At 66.3% G+C, this 20,227-nt stretch overlaps 2 protein-coding genes across 4 annotated transcripts in view; one reads left to right on the plus strand and one right to left on the minus strand.

Annotated features, from left to right (window-relative positions):
• The window catches only part of CHLRE_16g674938v5 (uncharacterized protein), a 2,766-nt gene extending 733 nt beyond the window's left edge, over positions 1-2,033 (minus strand). The window contains exons 1-6 of one of the 3 annotated variants that reach the window (XM_043071258.1): positions 1,782-2,033; positions 1,529-1,570; positions 710-760; positions 557-568; positions 434-481; positions 1-351 (exon numbers count right to left, since the gene is read on the minus strand). The exon at positions 1-351 is cut by the window's left edge and continues 733 nt beyond it. In XM_043071258.1, the coding sequence (XP_042916118.1) occupies positions 221-351; positions 434-481; positions 557-568; positions 710-760; positions 1,529-1,570; positions 1,782-1,950 (453 nt within the window). In that variant the 5' untranslated portion in view covers positions 1,951-2,033 and the 3' untranslated portion in view covers positions 1-220. Of the gene's footprint in view, positions 352-433; positions 482-556; positions 569-709; positions 761-1,477; positions 1,571-1,781 lie in introns of all 3 variants that reach the window. The other 2 variants (XM_043071257.1, XM_043071259.1) reach the window with 2 other exon arrangements.
• Positions 2,034-2,803: 770 nt separating this feature from the next.
• CHLRE_16g674900v5 (uncharacterized protein) lies at positions 2,804-20,225 on the plus strand. The gene is made up of 13 exons (XM_043071256.1): positions 2,804-3,199; positions 3,415-3,523; positions 3,688-3,815; positions 3,990-4,270; positions 4,559-4,639; positions 4,822-5,348; positions 5,513-5,756; positions 6,023-6,232; positions 6,450-7,649; positions 8,981-9,065; positions 9,314-13,418; positions 13,557-13,711; positions 13,867-20,225. Exons 1-13 carry the CDS (start codon positions 3,127-3,129, stop codon positions 19,644-19,646), a joined length of 12,978 nt encoding a protein of 4,325 aa, XP_042916120.1. The 5' UTR covers positions 2,804-3,126; the 3' UTR covers positions 19,647-20,225.
• The last annotated feature ends 2 nt before the right edge of the window (positions 20,226-20,227 follow it).

Below are 20,227 nucleotides of genomic sequence, written 5' to 3' on the forward strand. Positions count from 1 at the left end.
GGCGAGGGCTTGGCGCCATCCCATAGACCCACCCACTCAGATTGCCAGGGGTGTCACCAGCAGGTTGCCCACGCTGTAGACAATCAGGACCATGTTTGCGTACGTGGAGATGAATACGTTCGCGGGGTCGTGTGGTTGGCCCACTTGGCCACCAGCGCCAGCACCACACCCGCACACATGACCAGGATGAATGCGACAGCCCCTGTGCGGAAACGCTCTATCAGTCCTGGTGCTGGCGCATCGTCTGAGAGGCCTGCAAGTCGCCATCTTGCATGCGCCGATGTGGGCTGGGGTAACGATCTGCTGCTGCAGCAAAGTGCCTGATAAGCATCCAGAACCAGCTGCCATGATCTGCATCAGCCAACACAAGCAACCCATAATCAGTACACAGTTTCACATCTAGCTTCTGTATTGCTTGGTCAACAAGACGCACCGTCTGTGCCCAGGAGAGGCACCGCCGCGTGGTTGGCAGCGCTTGTAGCTGGTTGGTGGGGGATATGAAAAGAGAAGTCAAACGCATACTCAACGGCGGCAGGAACATTGTCAAAGTCCTCACCGGCAGTCGTGCCTGCACAGGAGGGCCAGGACAACGGGCCCGTATGAGACGGCAACTCGCGGAACACGACCCCCAACTCGACCAGGGTACACACGCTGGCCAGTGCCATGTTGTGCCAAGCCGCGCTTGTGCAGGTCCGATAACAAAACTCACCGGCTCCAGTCGCGCTCCTCCCGCCCGGGCCAGCCGCCGAGGCTGCACGACCTGGGAGCGTTCGGGGGGCACGTGGAGGTTAGGACATGTGTGGTGCAGGGCTGCTGGGTGCAACTGCGCCGTGTATGCAGGGGCGTGGGTCCAAACAGTGTACAAGTCGGAAACTGCGGTCATGAAATGCCCCCCCCCGGCAGAGGCGTCGTGTGGGCTGCGGCGGGGTAGCACTATGAATGCGACACTACAAGAAGGGACAGACGCCCACACCCGAGAGGCAGGGTCAAGGCGAGGGAGGCGGGGAGTCCACATCATCAGGTAGCACCAGGAGCATGCAGTCCCGGCACCCCGCGCAAGGAACGGATGCTGAGAGGGCACCGCGTCCCATCCCTTTCGGACGAATACCAAGACTAACAAAAGATTGCAGTCAAAAACGCGCGTACACCAGCCATAACCACCTGCTGCCGACCCAGGTCCAGGGCAGACAACGCGGCCAGACACACCACATCCCAAACCGGCGGCGCCAGCCCCGCAGGCGGCACTATGGGGTGCTATGGGGCACGGGGTCGGGGGCCACACTTGCGTTGGGAAGGCTGGCCTTCCAAACTGCGGCTGGCGAAGCGGCCCGCGGGACTTGTTGTCTGTCGTGCCTCTAGGCAGGGTGGTGTGTACGTCCGTCTGCATGCCTAGCTTGTACGCGGCACGATCCGGTGGTGGAGTGCCTTGCTGTCATCATGCCTTGCCGCACCCCCAGCACCAGTCCCCGGATCCCACCTTGCGCTCTGATGATGCGGTCCGATGTGCAGGTCCCATAACAAGACTCACCAGCTCCTGACGCGCTCCCCACGCCCAGGCCAGCCGCCGAGGCTGCACAACGGGGGCACATGCAGGTTGAAAGCTAAGCACTGCTGCACGTGCGCGATGACTTATGTGTCGTTGTATATGACGCTGACGCTGTGGGTGCGAGCGGAGCTGACACAGAGTGGAGCTGTGGTGAGCTGACACGGGTTCTTCCGGTGTGTCATCCAATTCTTGTCGAATTCCAGCTTGCATACTTTCATCATTGCCAGCAACATACCTGCGGCCTGTTGCCGCACGAACTGAGCGATGAACTCGCTGCTGTCCGTTTCCTTGAGGACGGCCAGCTCGGCATCGGGCATCCGCGCTACATACCCAATCAGCTTGACCAGCTCGTCTCCACTGGTCTGTGCGCGCACGGCGTCTGACACCGTCGACCTAGATGCCATGACTTAAAATTGAAGCCCTCATACTCACAGGGAATGAAATGAAAGGACGGGTTAACAGTGCAAAGGAACGTATGGCAAATGACCCCAGACTGGGAAACTGCAGCGCCAGCGAGCAGTTAAGTCTCGCTGCCTTCCAGGCATTGGGACTCGGAGGCATTGGGATCCAGGCCACCGACATACGCTTGCGGCAGCCCCATCCACTGCAAGTAGTGGCACATCTTGACACCCCAGGAGTGGCAAAGTTGGGCGGGCCGCGGGTATGGAGCGTGCGTTGATGCTTTACACGGATACAGCATCCGCGACCTTTTCAGGGGGTTTAGCGGGGCCCTCGGCCCCCCCCCCCGCAGTCCAGGCGCCGCGCCCCACCCGCACGGAGCGGCCACCATCCGGTGACGGGACCGCTACAGGACCGCCTTCGCCGAGTGCGATGCGTTGGCGACCAACTTGGCGGGGTGTGAGGGGGCTACCGGCCGCCGGAGCGGCCTCCCCTCGTCGACAGACATCGCTGGACGGTGTGTTGAAACGCACTACCTATGTAGCCATGTGTGCCGCCGCCCAGCTGCACAGCGGCTGCCGCGGCAGCACCGGTGTTCGGTGGCAGTACGTGCCGCAGGGTGCCGCCGCCCCCGTTGCTGCTGCTCGTGCCGCTGCGCCAGGCGTGCGCCTGCGTCTATCATACAGATTCAGTTCACGACAGGAGCTAGCGTGGGCGCCCAGGGTGGACTACCAAGAGTGCGTGTGGCGACGATTTCGCACTGTCTGGCTGAGCATTGCGGGAGGGAGGCGCTGATGCAACAGCAGCAAGGTGGAGCCGTATTATTTGGCTTAACTTGATATAATAGCAACTGCGATACTTGTTTTGTTTGCTGTCGCAAGGGCCGCGAAACAGTGTCCATGGCAACGACCTAACCGTCAAGTCAGGACGTCGCGGCATCTCCGACAGAACGGCCCATTTTGAAATACCTGTTGGTGTAGTCTTGAAGAGGTCAGTCACTGCTGATGTCGTTAGTCGTTAGCGGAGCGAAATTCCCAGATAAAAGGACAACATATTTTCCAGGGCTGGGAGGACCGCACCAGCGCAAGCCTTTGGTTTTCATGAGCAAAATCTTACAGACGCTTGGCTGATTAGAAGTGGGAGCTGTCTTGGGAGTCAGCGGGCTCAGCGATTTCCATAATATGAACTTCTTGGCTTCGGGCGCCTTCTTGATACTGGAAACGGCGGTCTCCAAGAGCGATGAGAAGGCAGCAGGTGTGCCCCAGCATTCTCTGATGGTGCGGCGATATGCCGCGCAGCGCCCGAAATGACGCGAAGGCGCTGCGAGCAGCCGCGAGGCCCACAGCTGCTCGGATTAGTGCCTGTGTTGGCAGCTTTATGGCTGCTGTCAACGCGGGCGGCGCCGACTGCACCCGTGTCGTGCCCCAGTCCCTGTGCGGAGCTGTGGCGTCTCCCCCGAAACACGTCAGGCGACCTGGTCGATAGCCTCAGCAGCGCTGCCGGGTACAACCACAGCGTGCTTATATTCATTAGTGAAGACACAGATGCTGCTTTACCGGAGGCGCGGCAAGTGTTCAGGTGCGGGACCTCAGGGATGCCGGGCCGCACCCCAAAGTGTGGAACGGGCGCGTGTGCGCGTGTCAAAGCGAGCGCACCACGCAGACTACTAGAACAACACAAACCTGATGCTTCCATCCCCAACCGCAAAACTCCTTTTGTTTTCTGCCTTATTTTGGTGGCAGGCGGGACACGCTCATCTCGTCTGCGGGGCCGTACGGCTCTTCGGAGCTGTCGCCTTTCGGTCCCTCCGCCTCGCTGCTGCCCGGACTGTACCTCGGAGACCAGCCAGGAGCTCTAGTTCTGGAGCAAAGTAAGGGCGTCATTAACTTGCATTTGAAGCCATGTGCGTTATCATGGGGCTCATTCTATCCGGCGTACCGTAGGCAGGGCTTTGGGTGACGCTCTGGCTGTTGCGGCCCACACATGCCTGCGCGCTGACGATTGCTCTCCCCGTGCGCTCCTCCTCCTCTGACATGCCGCACAGATGCCACCCTGACACTCCAGTGGCTCGACATACACAACGCTGTGGCAACTTTCAACCCGAGCAATGGCAGCAGCAACGGCACCAGCAGTGGCAACAGCAGTAGCTCCACTGCAGGGCCCGCGTGGTCCCTGTCAGTGGACTCCGTGGAGCAGCCGCCCGGGTCCCGGCTGCGGCTGGTGCGCAGCGAGCTGGTGCTGCTGGACTGCGCCGTGGCGCAGGCGCTGTGGCGGGCGGCGGGGCTGCCGGCGGCGCAGCGGCCCTGGGGCTGGAACATGACGCAGGTGGGACCAGGGGCGGGGACCTGGGGCGGGGCGGTGGGCCGGCAGTGGGCCGGTGGGCCGGTGGGGTGGAGCTTTTTGTTGGCGTGGATTGGCGGTGCAAGTGAGGGCGGAAAGGCTTGGGCCCGGTTGCTTTCCGACGTGTTGGTGCATGCAACTGCTGGCCTGCCTGAACCCCTGGCGCCCCAGCGGCTCACAACCGACGCCTGCTGCTTTACAACTGCCACCATCGGCCCTCCGCCGGCCACCCGCCCCCTGGCCGTGTGGCTGCTGCTGCTGCTGTTGCTGCAGGGCGTGGCTCCCGAGGTGACTGTGTGGGAGCTGGTGCAGCCGCAGCTGCACATGCAGCAGGTGGTGGTCACGTGCAGCCAGGTGCGGCGGGTTGCTGGGCAGCAGGCACGTGTGTGCGTGTGTGTGCATTGCGCCTTTGTGACTGTGCTCGAGCCTACCGTGTGTGGCCGCGTGGCGCTCAACCGCCTGTACGCATTCCATCGCTCGCAAGTGCTGCCTCTATGTGAAAGGACAACCGCAATCCGCGCGTGCTTAATTTGCAGGTGTGCGGCACGAGCGGCGTGCGCACGATGCAGGTGTCAACCTCCGCCCAGTGGGTTCAGGCGCTGCAGGCAGTCAACCAGCGCAGCGACGGCTGTAGCAGCTACGTCATTGAGGTGGGGCTGCCGCGCGTGTCGCTGGCGGCTTGGGCGACTGCTACAGCCAGTGCTACTGCCGCCGGCGCGGCGCTGCTGCCGGCGGCTTCTGGTGCTGCTGCTGCATCAGCCGACGGCGCCGCTTGGTTCACCGGCGGCAGTAGCGTGATGTCGGTGGCTGTGCCGGTGGCTGTATCCCTGAACGTGACCATTCGCGGCGTGCTTGGCAGTAGCAACAGCAGCGGCGGTGGCGCTGGCGACGGCTCAGCATTTGCTACAGCCGGCCTGCCGCGGGTGGTGTTGGATGCGGCCTACCTGCTGTCGGTGTTTGAGGTGGTGCCGCCGGCAGTGCTGACGCTGCAAGACGTGTCCCTGGTGCGCCTCGCCTCGCCGCGGAGTGGAGTGCTGGCGGCGCCGCTCTACTTCATCAGCAGGTGCTGAGGGTGTCGATTGAAATTCTGTCTTGCTCCTCACCTGCTGGTTACAGCTTGGGCGGTATCTGCAACATGGTTTGCTGCGGCTATACGCCGGCACTAGATCGTGGCATTTCCGCATCTTTCTTCCTTTCGGGAACATGAATAAGCCTCCCCCCATACAGGCCGAACTTCACATCCCCAGATGCCCCGCGTGTGAGGCTGGAGCGCGTCACGGTGCTGGTGCCGCAGGATGAGCTGTCGTACGAGCTGACCTGGCTGCGGGCCTACAGCAGCGGCAGTAGCAGCACCGGCAGTGGCAGCAGTAGCAGTGCTGGGAGCGGCGGCAGCAGTGGCGGCGCCTCGCCGTCAACGATACTGGCATCGGGCCTTGAGGCGTGGCTGGATTCGGTGGTCGCCGTGGCTGAGGTGGGTGCCGCAGGCGGCAGGGCGTCCTACTGAGGTTAGGAACAGGAAATAATTCCATGCCGTACATTGTCACGCCATGCCAGGGCGTGTGCCGAAGCTAGTGTGATGGAATGCCAGGACCATGCATGCTGCGAGGGCTGCGGGGAAGCGGGCGTCACCAGCAGCGACACCGCCGCGGCGGGGAGTGAGTGCTCCTGGAGTACGGTAGATGAGTCAAAGTCCTGAAACATGTTGCTCCTCCGCTCTCTATCGTGCACCGCCTACAGCTTGCGGGCTCTTCGGCCGGTGCCTTTCGGCTTTCAGAATTTGTGGGCTTCGGTCTGTCAGCCCATGACCTCACCTTCTCCAGCAACGCAACCTGGGTGCTGTCACGCGGCAACACAAGTGCCGTCGTTACCGCCAACATGACCCGCACGCTGGTGAACAGCACGGGTGTGGCACTGGTAGCTCCGAGCGCCCTCAGCACGTACCCGCAGGTGCGCAGCATTGCTTGCTCTTGATTATGCATGCATGCCGTGCGCGACACCTGGCAAGCGTGCTGATGCATGTACTGCTTGCTCCTTAGTGCGCAACCTCTGGCAAATGTGCTGGAGTTTGCACTGCTTGCTTTCACCTGTGTGACACCCGCCGACCGTGCCGAAAATCGTTGTTCAATCATCAACGGTGCTTGCGCTTCCCCACGTGCGATGACAGGCGGTGCTTGTGGCCTCGAGCGGCGGGCTGGTGGCGGTGCTAGAGGCTAGCGACCTGCCGGCGCCGCCGCACCCGCGCTGGTCGTCCTCCTCCCTGTTGGGTTCCTGGCCGCTGCTACTGCCGCTCCAGACGGCGGTGACCAGCAACGCGCCCTCCGCAACACCGCCTGCGAGTGCTACTGCCGCCAGGAAGACCGCAGCTGCAACGGCGCCGGCGGCAGGCGGTGGGAACAACAGCACCGGCAGTCGGCGGCGGTCAATGCAGCAGATCGCCGGCGGCGGCAGTAGCGGTGATGGTGGCTACAGCTCGACCAGCCTGCTGTTTGAAGCTTATCCAGGAGCACCCACCATTGCTGTCGTGTCGCTGCTGACGCCCGCTTACCCGCAGCCCGCGACGCCAGGCAACGGCACCAACAGCAGCACAGCTGCCAGCAGTAGCAATAGCAGCAGAAGCAGCATCGCCAATGGCACTACTAGCATCAGCACCAGCAGCGGCAGTAGCAACGCCAGTGACGCCGGTGCGTGGTACACGCCTGTGAGCGTGGCGACACAAGTGGTGCTGCAGCGCAGTGTGGTGCTGGGACCCTACATTGACGCCGCAACGGGTGCAATTCTTGGGCCGGTGGTCGGCGGCGCGGCGGGTGCAGCGGCGACAGCGGGTCCGCCCGTCATGGCCGCTGCGCCGCCGCCGACATTGAGCTTCGGCAGCGTCCGTTCGCCGTGGCTGCATTTCTCCAATGGCAGCAACAGCACCGGCAGTAGCAGCACCGGCAGTAGCGGCGGCGGCTACAGCCTGACGCTGCGAAACATGACGGTGGTTGGGCTCAACAGCCCCAACCGCTGGCCGGCGCCGTACCTGGTGCAGTGCCTGGATCTAGCGATGTGGGCGGTGGATGTGGATCACATGCCTTCGCTGACGGGGCAAGAAACCCGGGTTGCGATCTCCGGCAGCAACGTCAGCGTATCGCCTCAGGAGATGGAGCTTTGGGCGTCCTGCTACACCGTCCTGACCGCGAGCGGCGGCAGTAGCGGTGGCAGTAGCAACAGCAACAGCAGCAGGAACAGCAGTAGCAGCTTGGTCATTGACAACTACACCTTTTCGGCGGAGCTCAAGTCGGCGTGCGCGGGGCTGGGGCTGCAGGTTTTCAGTGCTGCGGTGCCGCGGACGGACCCGCACGCCTTCCGCATCACGGCGCTGCAGGTGCGTGTGCGTGCTGATCGTGTGTGTGTGTGTGTGTGTGTGTGTGTGTGTGTGTGTGTGTGTGTGTGTGTGTGTGTGTGTTAAAAAAACGAAACGAAAGCCCGCCCAGACGACGCCGGAGTTACTTACGGATACCTACCAATTTACCGAGCGTCGCGTGGTTGTCGTCACCCAGGTAGTCATACTTACCCGCGATAAGCCTGTAACCCCACGGGCGACCATTCGGCCTGACCCCGCGATGCACCTGTATGCGTCCATGCTCCGCACCCTGGGCGCGCTAAACAACGTTTACCCGGCACGCCTAATTCCCGTATTCCCGCCCGCTGGTCGTAGTCGAGCTCACCTATAAGCATGGGAATGGAAAGGCATTGGGCGGCAGCACAGAAGTGTCACGGACATGTGAAATGGCAGCGGTGGAAGAGGGCGGCGTGCAGCAAGCAAGCTATCTAATGTCCCAACACGCATCCCAAAGCCCACCCACTAACTATGCCCGTGAAAGGGAAGGAGTCTGGGGCCGCGCGGCTGCAAATAGCGCCCGACTGCATGGGGCGCATGGCGGGCGGCGGTTGTAGAGACGCTGGGTCGGGCTGACTCGGCTGGCAGGAGAGGGCGTGTGCCCGTCACCCCCGTACCCGCGCATAACCCGTATCCCGTATGTGTGCGCAAGTGTCAGACACAGGCTGGTGTGTGTGCGTGTGACGCCATGGGCTGGCGGGAGCTGGCCTCCCGCTCCCCACTCCATGGCGGCACCGAGGCTAGGCATGCTCGCGGCCGCAGTGGCCGCGTCGGTGGTTGGGGCAGGCTTGGTGCGCGGGCGGGACAGGCAGGTTGGCAGACCGCGGCGTTACAGCGGTGCGCGCGACGGCGACTACACGAGACCCCAGGCGCAGCGACAAGGCCCACGCTCCCGACACGCCCACCCACGAGCAAACCCTCACAAACCGCAGACCCCCCAGACCACAGGAGACACCCCCACAGACCGGCGTTACCCGCCCACCAGCAAGGACCGCACACCCGCACACCCCACCAGCCCGGGTCGCGCAAAAGCTCACACCAACAGAAACACAAGCAAGAACAACAAACCCCCACACACGTGCGTGTGTGTGTGTATATATATCATGTGTGCATGCGCGCTTAACTGTCCGGCTGTCTATCGTAATACAACCAACCAACTCTTCCTAGTATACAGCATCCGCGGCCTTTTCAGGTTCTCCTGCTCTCAGGACAAGGGCAATTTAATAATTACGCACTGGCATCAAACGCAGGCTTTATATATTGTGAAATACACTCACTCGCGAGCTCCTCCTGCTGGCCCCATCCAACTCCCTCAGGGCATGGGCGTGCGGCTGCGTGATGTGGTCCTGCGGGACGACATCTCACCCTACCAGCGATACGATTTGGAGTACCTGCTGCCACGTGAGTGGTTACGGCGAGCAGCGCATGTGCCGTAACCCAACACTGCTGCTGGTGCATTGCTCCCATGCGATTCTTATTAGTGTGTTGCTGCCCGACCCAAAAGCTGTACGGTCACACTACTGCGCATACCGTATGCATGTGCCTGCTGCACGACCTACCTACCACCCGCCGTGCTCGCATCCTGCCCATCAGTCTCTCGCACTCGCTCACGCGCCGCCTGCTTCCCCCGGACCTCCTGCCGCCCGCAGTGCCGGCGCCGGCGCCCAAGCCGCCGCCGTCGGACGGCTCAGCCGACCTGGAGTACGGAAACACCGCCCACACCACCAAGTGGCTTGTCCCGCTGGTGGCGGTGGGCGTGGTGGTGCTGCTGTGCGCGGTGCTGGTGGCGGGGCTGGTGTATCGCGATCGCAACGGCCCGGAGCGCTACGTCAATATCCACATGAAACGCATGGCCTTGCTGGATGAGGAGATGGCAGCATACGAGCTGGGCGCCGGTAGCGCCGGCCGTGATGCCGGTTTTGGCGACGGCGGCGGTGGCGGGAATCGGGGCGGCGGCGGCGGGGCGGCGGGAGCGCTGCTGGCGGCGGGGGTGGGCTCGACGGGCGTCGGTGGCAGCGCCGGCGGCGCAAGCGGCTACGTCCCCGCGGTTGAGCGGTCCTCAGACAGCCTTGGGCAGCAAAGCCGTGTCGTTACAGGCGGCACGGCGTTCTTTAGGAAGCTGTCACTTTTGCGCAGAAGCGCCACAGCGGCCGCAGCCGCCGCGGTCGCTGCGGCGGCCGCGGCGGTTACTTCGGTCGGCAGCGGTCACAGAGGCGACAGCCCGGGCGGCGGCGGCGGCGGCGGCGGCGATGCCCATGGTGGTAAAGACAGTGGCTTTACTCCTGACGCTGACAACCGTGAGGCTAGGACCTGGTACGCAGGAATGGACCCTGGGGCGGATGGCAGTGAGGCGCTGGGCGCCTCAGGACACGTCGAAGCGGCGCAGAGCATGTACCCGGGTGAAGCGCCGTCGCCGAGGGGCGGCGCGGCCGCAGAGCTGGCGTCGCCAACAGCCAGCGGCGCGGCCGCTGGCGCAAAACGGAGGCTATCGCAACCACGCTACCACAACCAACAAAGCCACAACGGCAACGGCCGCGCACATGCTGTTGATGAGATTACGCCCTGGGAGGGTCAGCAGCAGCAGCAGCAGCAGCAGCAGCAGCAGCAGCAGCCACTGCTCGGGGCAGCAGGCAGCGGCCCGCTCCCGGTGCTCCCGCGCCCGCCCACGGCCCAGGCTCAGCGCGCCACGGAGCCCACGCTGGCGACCCACTCAGGCACGGAGACGCAGCAGGGGGCGGCGGAGCTGGCGGAAGCAGACCGCCGGGGCCTCCTGGATCATCGGGAGGACGGCCACCACGACAACCTTGATCATGATCATGACCAAGATCAAGATCAAGATGACAACGCCGCGGCACACGTGATGCCACCCAGCAGCACTGCGCTGCTTGCCGCCATGGCCGCAGCCGTGTCGTCGTCAGCGCCGCCGCCGGCGCCGACCACGGCCGCAGCCGCGGCTGCGGCAGCGCCATTCGGCAGCGGCGCCGGCAGCAACCCACCCAGCCCGCGGCAGCCCACCCGATCCGGCCCCAACACCGCCGCTGCCGCCGCCGCGGCACCGCCCCCCGCTCAGCTCGGCTCACCGCTGGCTTCCCCTGCCGCAGCGCTTGCCAACATGGCGCTAGGACGCGCGCGCGCCTCACCGCCGGCCAGTCCTAAGAATAGTACTGCAGCAGACGGCGCTGCTGGCAAGCCTGGGACGCCGACGGCACGGCAGCTCCAACGGCCCCAGGACGCCGCCGCCGCCGCCTTTGGCACCGCCGCTGGCGGCGGCACCACCGACGGCGGCGCCGACGCGGATAGTAGGATGCTGGTGGTTCCGCTGACAGCAACCCTGACGTCTGCTTCCTCGGCTCCCAACACCTTTGGAACCGCGGCGGGTTGGACGACCACCTCGGGCTCTGTTGGCGGCGACTCCCCCGGCACCACGCAGCAGCAGCTGCCGCGGGAGGCCAAGCCCAACAACGAACGCGCTCAGCTGCCGCCACCGCCGACGCGGGCGGCGGCTCAGGCGGGCGCGGCGGCTGCATTGAAGCCGTGGCAGCAGGCTTCCAATGATGACGTGCCGGCGGCGTCACAGCAGTCGGTACCGCAGCCGCTTGAATCTGGCTTGGGTCCGAGGCATCAGACCAGCAACCTATCGGCAAGACAGTCGAGTGGGGAGCTGCCTGCTACTAGCAGCGGCGGCAGCGCAGCCACCGCTGCAGCAACAGTAACAGCAGTAGCGGCAGTAACAAGCGGAGTAGGACGGCAGACCAACGGGATCATCAGCTCCTATGGCTCGGGCGGCACGAGCACAGGCACGGGCACAGGCACGGGCACAGGCACCAGCGGCACCGCGGGGAATGCCGGGGGCCCCGGGGGCATTCGGCGACTGGCGAGTGCGCAGGGCTACTCAACCGCAAACAGTGGAAGCGGGAGCTCGCAAGACGGTGCAAACGCCCCCTCAGGGCCGCCGGCCCACGTGCTGCGCGAGTCACCGCCCTCCGCGCACACAGGCCGCCGGCCCACGTGGCGAATGTCAGCGCCGCAGGGAGGAATGGTGGACACGGACGGTGCACTTCGCAACGCCCTCGCCGAAATTCCGGTCACTGCCGCCACCTGTGCCAGTGCTGCGGAGACGGCGGTGCAGCACGCGTTGTCTGCGCAAGCGTCGCCATTCGCACGCAGCCCGGTGATGGTTAGCGACGGCGGCGGCGCGCGCTCGCGTCTGTCGCGCACGTCCGCTGCGGACCTCAGCAGCGAGAGCACATCGAGCGACAAGACGGCCGCTGGTAATGCGGCAGGGGCAGCAGCAGGGGCAGGGGCAGCACAGGCGCAGGCGCAGGTGCAGGCAGGTGCCGCCCCTGCCGGAGGTATCAGCACCAGCAGCAGCTGGCGGATGGGTGGGGCGTCCCAAACTCTGAAGGCGCTTTGGGGCGGCGTGATGCCGACACGCGGCGATGCCGAACGTGCCGCGGAAGGCTTCGACGGCACGGCCGCTGCCGCGATGCTGGCGCACCGTGCATCCGGAACTGGCGGCGGCTACATCCTGCATGGGGAGGGCTCTGCTGCTGCTGCCTCAGGCATTGGTTCGCCGGTACCGCACAACAGGAGGGTGAGCGGCTCGTCTGCCTGGTCCATGGGCCCGTCAGGGGGCGGGCTGGGAGACTCCGGAGGCAGTAGCGGCGGCGCCGCCGCTGGGATGGGCCCATCGGCAGCAGGGGCTGCAGGCCCCAGAGCGGCGCCCTCTCCTGCGTTCAGCAATGCCGCGTCACCGTCACTGAGTCGCCACGGCACCGGCACCGCGGCAGTGCTGGCGGCGGCCGTTGACGCGGCGATGGCAGCGGCGTCAGGCTATGGGGGCAGTGGGCTGCCGCCGCCTCGTGCGCCTTCGGGCACGAGCGGAACCGGGAAGGCCGGCATCGGCAAGATGCTGGTGGGATCGTTGTCCAACCTCTTCCGCGTGGACGCCCTGACGGTTGTAGCCGACGATGGCGCCGCCCTTGCCGCGGCTCGGCGCCAGCAGGCGAATGCGCCTGCCGCCTCCAACGCAGCATCCCTGCACGCCTCTGCTGCCGCGGGCGGCGCGAGCCCCGTCGTGCCTTGGTCAAGCATGCGGGCTGGAGGGGCTCCGGCAGGCGCCGCCGGCGCCAGCGCCTGGGCAAATGCGGGGCCCGGTGGTGCCATGCCGGCCGGCACAGCTGGCTCCAACAGCATGCAACGGGGCCGGACGGCAGCGGGCGGCTCCAGCCTTGAGGCGGCCCTGAGTGAGCTCACCGCGGATATGGAGAACCGTCTGAATGAGAACCAGCTGGTGATCCAGCAGGTGCTGGGCTCGGGCGCCTTCGGCACCGTGTACAAGGCGCTGTGGAAGGGGCTGCAGGTGGCGGTGAAGACCATGACGCTGACGGCGGACGCCGTGACGCAGGGCCGCCACGCGGCGCTGATGGAGGCGGCGCTGTCAAAGTCCATCTTCCACCCCAACGTGGTCACCACCTACACCTGCGACCTGAAGCCCATGCACGTGGACAGCCGGCGCGGCGGCGCAATGACCGGCCTGCAGATCATGAACGAGACGCAGGTCATCCAGGAATGGCGCCTGTACATTGTGCAGGAGTTCTGTGACGGCGGCTCACTCCGCCACGCCATCCAGGCGCGCTCCTTCCTCAACCCCAGCACCGGCGCGCCGCAAATGGAGTGGGTCCTGCAGATGGCGCGCGAGATAGCCAGCGGCCTGCAGTATCTGCACGAACGCAACATCATCCACGGAGACCTGTGAGTCGTCAGCTGGCTGAACCGCGTTGGCATCAAACGCTGTGCTTCTGTCTTTGCTTGAATGCTGTAGGTTGAGTCTGTGAGTCCAGGCATTGCATACTGGCAGAGCAATAATGGGTATTCCTGACACCTACGCAGGAACCCCGCCAACGTGCTTCTGAAGCGCGAGGATGCCAGCGTGTTGGGCTACACAGCCAAGATCGCGGACTTTGGCTTGTCCGTGCACATGCACGCGGAGCAGAGTCACGTGTCAAACACCAAACGCGGCACACCCTTCTACACCGCCCCCGAGGGTGAGCGCCAAGGAGGTCGGGAGGGAAACGGTCAGCGCTCGGGCCTCGAGGAAAGCTTTGCTACGAGAACATTACAGTAGCTTGCACGGCTGCTTCACGTGTGTTACACAACTGCCCTTGCCTTACCGTGCCGTAACTTTGCGACACATGTGCAGTGACGAACGCCGGCAACCTGACGCGCTTTGCCGACGTCTTCTCCTACGGCGTGGTGCTGTGGGAGCTGTACTGCAGCCGCTGCGCCTGGACCTACGGCCCGCAAGGCCGCCTGGTGCACCAGCGCGGCTTCCCGCACCTGCCGCCCTCCTGCCCGCGCTCCTACGCGCAACTGGTCAGCATCTGCATGCAGCCGGCGCACAAGCAGCGACCCACCTTCAAGCAGATCGGGAACATGATCGATTCGATGCTGCGCGACCTGTCGCGTCTGGGCTCGGAGCAGGAATGGTGGTCGTCGCTCATGAACACACAGGCATCAGGCAATGGCGCGTCTGTCAACGGCGCGTCGGCCAACGGCAACAGCAGCAGCTACGGCAGCATGGCAAACATGGCAGGGGGGTCGCCGGACGCGCCCCTGTCGCCCCTTGGCCAGATGCCACGGCACGGCATGCCGGACGGCAACGCGCCTCGCATGCACCACGCGCCCAGCGCACCAACGATGGGTACTATGGCGGGAGCAGGCTACGGCACGGCAGCGCAGGAAGGCGGTGGCTTTGGAGGGCCGCAGCAGCAGCAGCAGCCGCACATGACGAGCACGGCGTCAGCGCGCGCTCTGTCACCGTTTGCGGCGCAGCAGTCCGCACATTGGAGGCCGGGCGGCGGCGGCGGTGGCGCGCGGCATGGCATGGGCTTGGGCACGGATGCAGCCTCCAATGCTGCTGGCGGCAGTGGCAGCCTGGACACCGCCACCAGCGGAAGCAGCAAAAGTGGCGGCGGCGGCGGTGGCGAGGTGGGCAGTAACGGCCCTGAACGCCAGCAATCCAATGCAGACACTTCGGGCTTGCTTGCTGCGCCGGGGACCACGAACGGTGCGCACACGCCAGCGGTGGGGCCGCCACCGTACGTCCTGTCAGGCAGCCCCGTAGGTCACCAAACGGCGGCGTGGGTGGTGCCAGCAGCAGGGTCGTCAGCCAGCGATGCTGCTCGCGGCAGCAACAGCCAGGAACTCAACAGCTCTGGCTTCTTCGGCGGGAGCGGCACAACCACACACGCTGCCATCCACAACGTCGCACGTCAGCTGGCGCCGTCAACGTTCGGCGGCGAGGACACGATAGCGGGCATCCGGCTTGGGTCCTCTCCTAGCGGCTTGTCGGCGGGTGCCTCCGGCTCCGTCGGCGCGATGCTGGGAGCGGGCATGCTGGCGGCGACTATGGTTGCACACGCAGTTGCAGACCCGACTGCCGACAGCCATGCCGGCAGCAGCGACGGCGGGGCTGGCGGCAGCAGCGGAGCCACGCAATCGCGCGGCACTGCTGCCGCCGCTGCCGCGGCAGCTGTGGCAGGTGCCGACAGGGGCGGCGCGGGTGGCTTCGCCACCGTCAGCAACGGTCTTGGCTTTGTGGCAGATAGCGGCGTGTGGCTCGGCATTAACAGCAGCGACGGCAGCGGGGGCTTGTCCAGGTCCGACAGCGCGACGACCGCGGCTTCCCCGGCTGGACAGCTGCCTCAGATGGCGCAGCGCCAGGGCAGCTCCGGGTCACCTGTTGCGCTGCCGCGGTGGCCTTCGGAGTACTTGGCCGGCAACGCCGGTGCAGCGGCAGCTGCAGCTGCGGCAGGAGCTGCTGCGCAGCAGCTGCCCAGCTCTCCGCCGCCTCACCCCTGGTCTCCCGCCACAGCGCGGCAGCAGGGCGCAGGCGGCTCCCCCGGTGCCACAGCAGAGCAAGGCGCCTCCCCGGCTGCAGCGATGCTGGCGGCGACAGCCCTGGCGAGCGATGGCGCACTGCTAGCCGCTGCGGGGCTTGCAGGGCTGCGGAGCGGCGGTCCTGTTGCGCCTGCCGGTGCCAAGGCTGATGGCGGCGGCGCAGCCCTCGTCTTCACAGTTCCCGCCGAGCTGCCGCGCGCCGGCCGACCCGACCTGCCTACCGTACTGGAAGTGGAGGAAGAGATGCACATGGTCAATGGCAGCACCGCCGGCTCGGGTGCTGCCAGCAACGCAGCTACCAGCAGCGGCACAGCGGCCACGGCAGTCGTTACGGGGCCCGGGACGGATGCCGATGCACAGCGGGGCGGCGGGCCTGTGTCGCCCTTGCTTACAGAGCACTCGGGCTCAAGCGGTCGGAGCCCGCAGCAGTCGGTGCATGCGGGCGGCAGTCCTGTGACAGACAGCGCGACGGCAGCCAGTAGCGCCAGCGCCACCGCGCATGTGGCGGCGGCGGACGATAGCGCCGAGGCCGCGGCGGCTACAGCCGCTGTGGCGGAGCCGTCAATTGCCACTGCACCGGGAGCGGGGCCGACGCAGACCAGCGCGCCCGAGGAACAGAGCGGCGCAGCGGAGGTCGCGGCGCCGGACGATGCGCCGCAGTCTCAGGGGCATCCAGCAGTCAACGCGATAGCGACAGCATCCGCGCCAGTAGTGGAGCGCACTGACCCAGAAATACAGGCGCTGCCGGTGCCGACGGCGCAAGCAGCTCCTCTTGCCGCGACAGGCCCCGCGGCAGCCGTGGCTGCGGCGGGTGGGACGTCACCGGTGCCGCCGCCGGTGCCGCCGGCACCGGCGCCGCCCCCACGGCCTGCGATCTTCTCAGCGGCGCTGGGTCGTTTCATTCGCCCCAGCTTTGGCGTCAAGCAGGAGGCGGCCATGGCAGAAGCGGAGTCCGTGGCGGCGGCCGCGGCAGCAGGGCTACTGCCGCCGCCCGGCACAGCAACAGCGGGACTGTTCGCACGGCCGAGCTTCGGCAACAGCTTCCTCACAGACTGTCCGCCGGCACCCATGCTGCCGACGGCGCCAAGCCCCGCGGCCGCGCGTTTCGTGCGACCCTCGGCGGGCATGCCTGCAACGGACGCGGTTGCGGAGGCGGAGGCCGCGGCCCTGACCGCGACAGGCCTGCAGGAGGCCGCCGCAAGGCTGGCGCAAAGCGGTGGTGGCGTATCGCGCTTCATTCGCCCCAGCCTGGGTACAGAGCTGGCTGGCGGCGGCGGCGGCCCTGGCGGTGACGGCGGCGCGCCGTACATGCTGCCTGGTGGCGGCGCCGGCGGCGCGGGCATGGTGGTTGTGGGCGGCCATCTGCCGGCCCTGCCCTCCTACTCGGCCATGCAGCAGCCCGCCAGTGCCTCTCAGCAGCACCCGTCCATGGCCATGGTGGGGCCGCACTCGCTTGCGCCGCCGCCGCCAGCGGTGCCCTTTGCCCGGCCCAACCTGGCTGACATGGCCGCCTCGGGCACGACCGCCTCCGCTGCCGGCAGCATGGGCCCTCGCCTGATGTCCGCCGCCCCCATGCTGACGACACCCACGGGCCCGCCGCAAATGCAGCCGCCACAGCCGCCAGTAGCGATGCACACGCCGATGCCGCCGCCAGGCCTCTTTGGCGCCGGCGCCGGGCCCATCACCGCCGCCCTCAACCTGGACCCGGACCAGCCACGCTTCTCCCGCGCAACACATGGCCGCACGCACGACCCCACCGACCTCACGCCCGACCTCCCGGGGCCCGCCTTCGCCCAGGCAGCCCTCGCCGCGGCTACTGCCGCCGCTCAGCAGCTACCGCCGCCGCCGCCGCCTGTCATGGATTCACCAAACAGCGGCTGGGGCGGTGCGCCCTGGTGGGTCGCGCCGGGCCCGGCGCCGATGGCGGGGCCTGGTGGCCCAGGGCCGTGGGCGCCGGCCGGCGGAAGTGGGTCCGGCACGGATGGCCTGCCCACCTTTAGTGGCATTGCATCGCTGCCGGGCGGGACTGATTCGGGCTCCAGCTCAATCCCATGCTCGTACAACGGGACCCCGCTGATGCCGGGATCTGCGGCTGGCGCGCCGGGTGCCACGGGGGCTGCGTACGGCAGCAGCGGCAACGGCTTTGCGTTTGGGCAGGTCATGGTGGTTCCGTATTCGGTGGGTGGCGACAGCAGGGGTCCCAGCAGCAGCACGGGCGCCCCTGCCACGCACCGGCCTTGGGGCCCGCATGGCGGGAGCACCGGCAGCGTGCACGGCGGAAGTGGCTACGGGCTGGCCGGCGGCGTGTTTGGTTCGCCTCTGTCTGTGTCGGGACTGGCGGGCACGATCCGGCAGCCGGTCAGCCTCGACTACCAGCAGCAACAGCAAGCGCAGCAGCAGTCGTCGCAGCCACGCGAGCATTTGTCCGGCGGCGTAGACGGTAGTGCACTGGGCGGCCTTGGCCAGACCCTGTCATGGCGAGGCCGGCGGTCGCGGCTGGGCGTCGTGCCGTCTGCAGGCGCCGCCGGTGCCGGTGTCAGCGCCGCGCCAGGCAGCGGCGGAAACAGCCCTGGTGGGTGGGCTGGCGGCGGCGGCGGCGGGGGCGCTTGGGCCGGGGCGGCCGAGTATCGCAACGCCGGCGGCCCGCGGACTCGCCGCGGCTCCGCGGGGCCTCGCAGCTGCTCCTACTCGGGCTGGGAGGGCGGGGGCAGCAGCATCAGTGGGAGCATGGGTTCAGACGGCTTCGGTGCAGCTGGGTCATCCGCTTGGCACGCAGGCGCGGCGCCGCCCTACCCCGCCGCGAACTACCCCTCATCATGGCTAGGACTGGACACACCGCAGCTCCGCTCTCGCCAATCGTCGCACCTCGCGCCGCCCGGCCGCTTGGCGGCGGCGGCGACGGCCGCGGCGGCGTCGATGCTGGTGGCTCGCCTGCCGTCGCCGCAGGCTGGCGCAGCCTTACCAGGAGCAGCCATCGCAGATCCCGGCGCGCCCGTTTTTCGGCGCGACGGCTTACTGCAGATGATGGCCGGCCACGGCAGCGCTGGCGAACTGGGTGCATCGGCGCTGGGCCTCGGCTCGCATCGGTCACGAGACAGCGTGTCTGGATCGCTGGATGGCGGTGTCGGTGGAGGCGGGGCCGCGCGACAGACGTCTCCGCAGCCCCGGGTGACGTCGGGAGCCAGCAAGGGCACGGGCAGCAACATCCTGGAAGCCATCAAGGCCGCAGTGATGGGGCGCAAGCACTCGCACGTGCAGCCTGCCGATATGGACGGCGGTGCGCCCGGCAGCAGCGCTGCCGCACAGGCAGCTGCGAGCGCTAGCGAGCAGGCAGCTCAGTCCCTCAGCAACAGCCGACGTGAGAGCGCCTCAGGTGACCCATCCGCCAGCACGCTGTTGGCTGCCGCCGCCGCCACCGAGGGCTCGCCTGTTGTCGCGCACGGTCCCTTTGAGCGACCCAGCCTGCCGCGACTGGAAGTGGAGCTTCAGCGCCAACACAGCGCGGCAGAGGACGAGGCATTCGCTCTGGCGTTTGAGGCGCCGGAGCTGATGGAAGCAGCCGCGAGTGGCGTCAGCGGCGGCAGCGCCGGCGCCGGCAGCGGCCTCGGCAGCGGTGCTGGGGGCCTGGTTGGTTTGGGCGGGTTTGGCAGCGGCTTCCGGGCACCGCCGCTGCCGCCGCTGCATGAGGGTTTGGAGCGGAGCTCGTTTGAGGAGGCTCTGAGGATGGTGGGCAAAGGCAGCCTGTCGACTGTGCCGGAGTCGGCGTCGGAGGGCGGGCACAGCCGGTGCAGCCTAGCTAGTGTTGCGGCGCTGGACCGCACCTCGGCGACCTCGGCGGGCGGCAGGGCGGGGCAGGCTGCCGGCGGCAGCTCGAGTCACAGCGACGCTGTGGAAAGTGGGGTGGACAGCGGTGCGGTTGAGGCTGCGGCGGCGGCGGCGGAGCCGGCCGTGCCACGCCCGCGCACCGCGGCGCCGGCGCGGAAGGGCTCTGGCGGGCAAAAGACTTCGAGGGGGTCAGGCGCTGGAGGGCCTGCTCAGATGTCGCGTATGTCCCGGGACCAGACGGCAGCTAAGAAGTAGCTGTCAGGTACCGGCAGTTTCTTGCCTATTGAAGAATACCGTAGCATGGGTATGCACTACGAACAACCTTTCGGACAGAGCATGTTGCGCACCTGCACTGCACGTCTGCACCCGCGTCAAGTTTCCAAATTTCCATACCGGTAGGTGTGGGCTGGTCTCCTGGCCCACACCAATCCATGCGTTGAAGTTCTGAGAATTGATTGGTGCACAACTTAGCAATTGAGTAGGCGGTGAGATATGGATATCACGCACTTTACGGTACGGATACTTGCAGTAGCAGTAGCTGAGTTCCTTAACGTATGTATTTCCTTGTGCTGCTCACGATATCATGATAAGGGCGGCAGACGTTGTCTTTATTCATTGTGCGCGTGTGGCGTGTAATGCGGGGCGGGAGGTGGGGTTCGGACAGCGTGTGCTGACAATTGCTGTCATGGTTGCTGATGAAGATGCGTGTGTGCATGAACGCTGCAGCCACGTCACACTTACGTCACGTCGCACTGTCGTGACAGACGCGACAGTGGTTGTGCCTCAGCACCGCCGCAAGATGAAGCAACCTAAACGGATTACCGTACATTTGATTT

The sequence above is a fragment of the Chlamydomonas reinhardtii genome, chromosome 16 (assembly GCF_000002595.2).
Source record: "Chlamydomonas reinhardtii strain CC-503 cw92 mt+ chromosome 16, whole genome shotgun sequence".
Classification (NCBI taxonomy): domain Eukaryota; kingdom Viridiplantae; phylum Chlorophyta; class Chlorophyceae; order Chlamydomonadales; family Chlamydomonadaceae; genus Chlamydomonas; species Chlamydomonas reinhardtii.